Here is a 2650-nt window from a genome sequence, read left to right as displayed (position 1 = left end):
ATTTTAAAAAAGCATTCTTCCGAAATTTATTCAAAAACTTGCTAGTTTCACTTTGATTTTTTAAACTCAAGTAGGGTAACTCTGTTCGCAAAAAGTGCGCTTTTGCGAAGAGGGCGCCACCGAATTTTGAGGACACTTTTTTAATTGGCTCAAAGAGAGAAGTGGCCCCTCTTGTTATGTAGACTCTTTGCTTTTATTCAAGAGAAGCTGTCTATTTTTAAATTTGAGAATGTATGGCTGTCATTTGTTGTAAGGCACAATTTGTGATGGTGAAAATTGTTGAAAAATTATTTGTAGTGACAATTGATTTGCTTATTAACATTGCTCATTTATTGTATCATGAGGATTCTTATAGTATTTTGTGTGGAATTCTACACCTCAGTAAACATTGTGGATTGATGTACAGTTGAACTTGCTCTAACAGCCACTTGTACAAGACCATCACCTGTACAAACAGCACCTTCCCACTGCCCCCCACCCCGTATTTTGTTCTATATTATAACAAGATTATCAAAAGCATCCACCTCTCTAAGACAACCACTTTTCTTCTCAACAATGGGTGGTCAGCTATCGTGGATAATTTCAACTGGACTTTGATTAGGTGTTAACTCTTGTCTTTTCTCCAGAATGACAGATTTGTGATAGCTGGCTACTCCAACTCTCTTGACAACCAGGCTGAGTTTGTCGTCTTTGACATGACTTTGACCTCCTATAGCATCAATGACCCCACAATCATGCGAATGGATGCCGTACCGGAGTGCACAGCTGTGTTGCCTCATGATGAGGCGGTCACTGGTCTCAGGAATGGTGAACTGGTCATCTGGAGTCTCCGCGGTGGTGAGTTTGACTTCTCTGTAAATAAAATCAATAAATAAAGAAATAAAAGAAATTCTTTTCTGAAACAGATGTTGGTGATCTGGGTTGGTCCACTCATTTAAGATATCTCTCTCATGCCCTTTTTAACTCCCCGTGGAGCATAGGCCATCAACAACATTTCTCCAGCGAAGCCTGTCCTGTGCATCCTTTTCTAGCTGATTCCATGATGTCCCCGCCCTTTCCATTTCCGATTGTACTGCTCGCCTCCTTGTCATCTTTGGTCTCCCTTTCTTACGTTTTTCTTGTGGATACCACGTCAAAGCCTGCATTTAAGATATAGCTGACATGTTTTGTTTCCTAATGAAAATGAAAGGACAATAAGATGTAAATGGTGTCATTTAAAAAAAAAAAGAAAAAAGAAAGAACACACGGAATGGGTTTGGGTATAAAGTCAAATTGAAGAAGTAATAATTTATCAGTGACACACTTGTTCAATAATAACTGAAGTTGTTGGGTTTTTTTCCCCCTTACAAAGCAGACATGTGCACAGTTGTTTTTTGTTCTGTTTTTTTTTTTTTTTTTTTTTTTGGACAGAAATCTGGGGAACTAATCAAATTATCTAGATATGGACTTGCTCAGTTTGCCCCAAAAATGACTTAAGCAATCATGACGATATTGTGGATAGGCACAGAAAAGGCTACACCCAGACTGTTCAATCTGTTGGGGTAATAATAGTTGTAAGCACATAGAGCATGCTGTTGATTGTTGATATATGCTATACAAATACAATTATTATTATTATTATCATTATTTTTATTATAATGATTATGATGACAATGATGATGATGATTATTATTATTATTATTATTATTATTGTTGGTGGGTGGTTGGCGGGTGCTCTGGTGTGGTTTGCTTCTTCTTTCCTATAAAAAAATCTATCATCCTTATCTCTCCCCCTTCTGTTTTTATGTTTGTTACTCTCTTGTAACACCTCTAATCTTCAGCAATTATATTACCTTATTGTATTGCAAGTGCTATAAAACTCTTACTAAAACTAAACTATTATTGTTGTTGTTGTTGATGGGTGGTTGGAGGGTGCTCTTGTGTGGTTTGCTCCTATCAAACATCTATCGTCCCTATCTCTCCTCCTTTTTTGTGTTTATTACTCGCTTGTGACACCTCTAATCTTCGGCTCTTGTATGACCTTATTGTGTTGCAAGTGCCATAACACTCTTACTGTGGGTGGTTGGCGGGTGCTCTGGTGTGGTTTGCTCGTTCTTTTCCTATCAAACATCTATCATCCCAATCTCTCCTTCTTTTTTGTGTTTGTTACTCGTTTGTAACCCCTTTAATCTTCGGCATTTATATGACCTTATTGTGTTGCAAGTGCTGTAAAATTCTTACTAAAAAAATATGTTGTTGTTAATATCATTGTTATTGTTATTATTATTATTATTATTATTATTACAATTACAGCCCAGACGACTCGCTTCCTGGTGTCCCACAACAGCAAAACTGCTCACGCCCGAGAGGTGAAGGCCGTGGCGAGGTCGGAGAACAACCACTACCTGGTCTCTGCATCTGCCGACGGGACGCTCAAACTGTGGGACCTCCACTCGGAGAGACTGCTGGCTACACTTAGTGGGCACACTGATGAGGTGAGTGTGTGTTTGTGGATGTGTGTGTGTGTAGGATGGGGAGAGTGTGGGTGTGGATATGTGTGGGGGGGGTGTGTGTGATGGGGGGTTGGATGGGTGGGTGTGTTTCTGTGTATGTATTTGTGTGAGAGTGTGTATGTGTGTGTGTGTGTGTGTGTGTGTGTGTGTGTGTGTAT

At 39.2% G+C, this 2650-nt stretch overlaps 1 protein-coding gene across 1 annotated transcript in view; it reads left to right on the top strand.

Moving 5' to 3' along the window:
• LOC101858681 (neurexin-1) overlaps positions 1–2650 on the top strand; it is a gene marked incomplete at its 5' end in the record, with an annotated part of 35083 nt that overhangs the window by 30620 nt on the left and 1813 nt on the right. The window contains 2 exon segments of the mRNA XM_013086384.1: positions 627–837; positions 2293–2474. Of these exon segments, the coding sequence (XP_012941838.1) occupies positions 627–837; positions 2293–2474 (393 nt within the window).

This window comes from Aplysia californica, unplaced genomic scaffold, assembly GCF_000002075.1.
Source record: "Aplysia californica isolate F4 #8 unplaced genomic scaffold, AplCal3.0 scaffold00018, whole genome shotgun sequence".
In the NCBI taxonomy this organism is placed as follows: Eukaryota; Metazoa; Mollusca; class Gastropoda; order Aplysiida; family Aplysiidae; genus Aplysia; species Aplysia californica.
The sequence above is the reverse complement of the archived record's forward strand: the minus strand, read 5'-3'. Positions and strand labels throughout refer to the sequence as shown.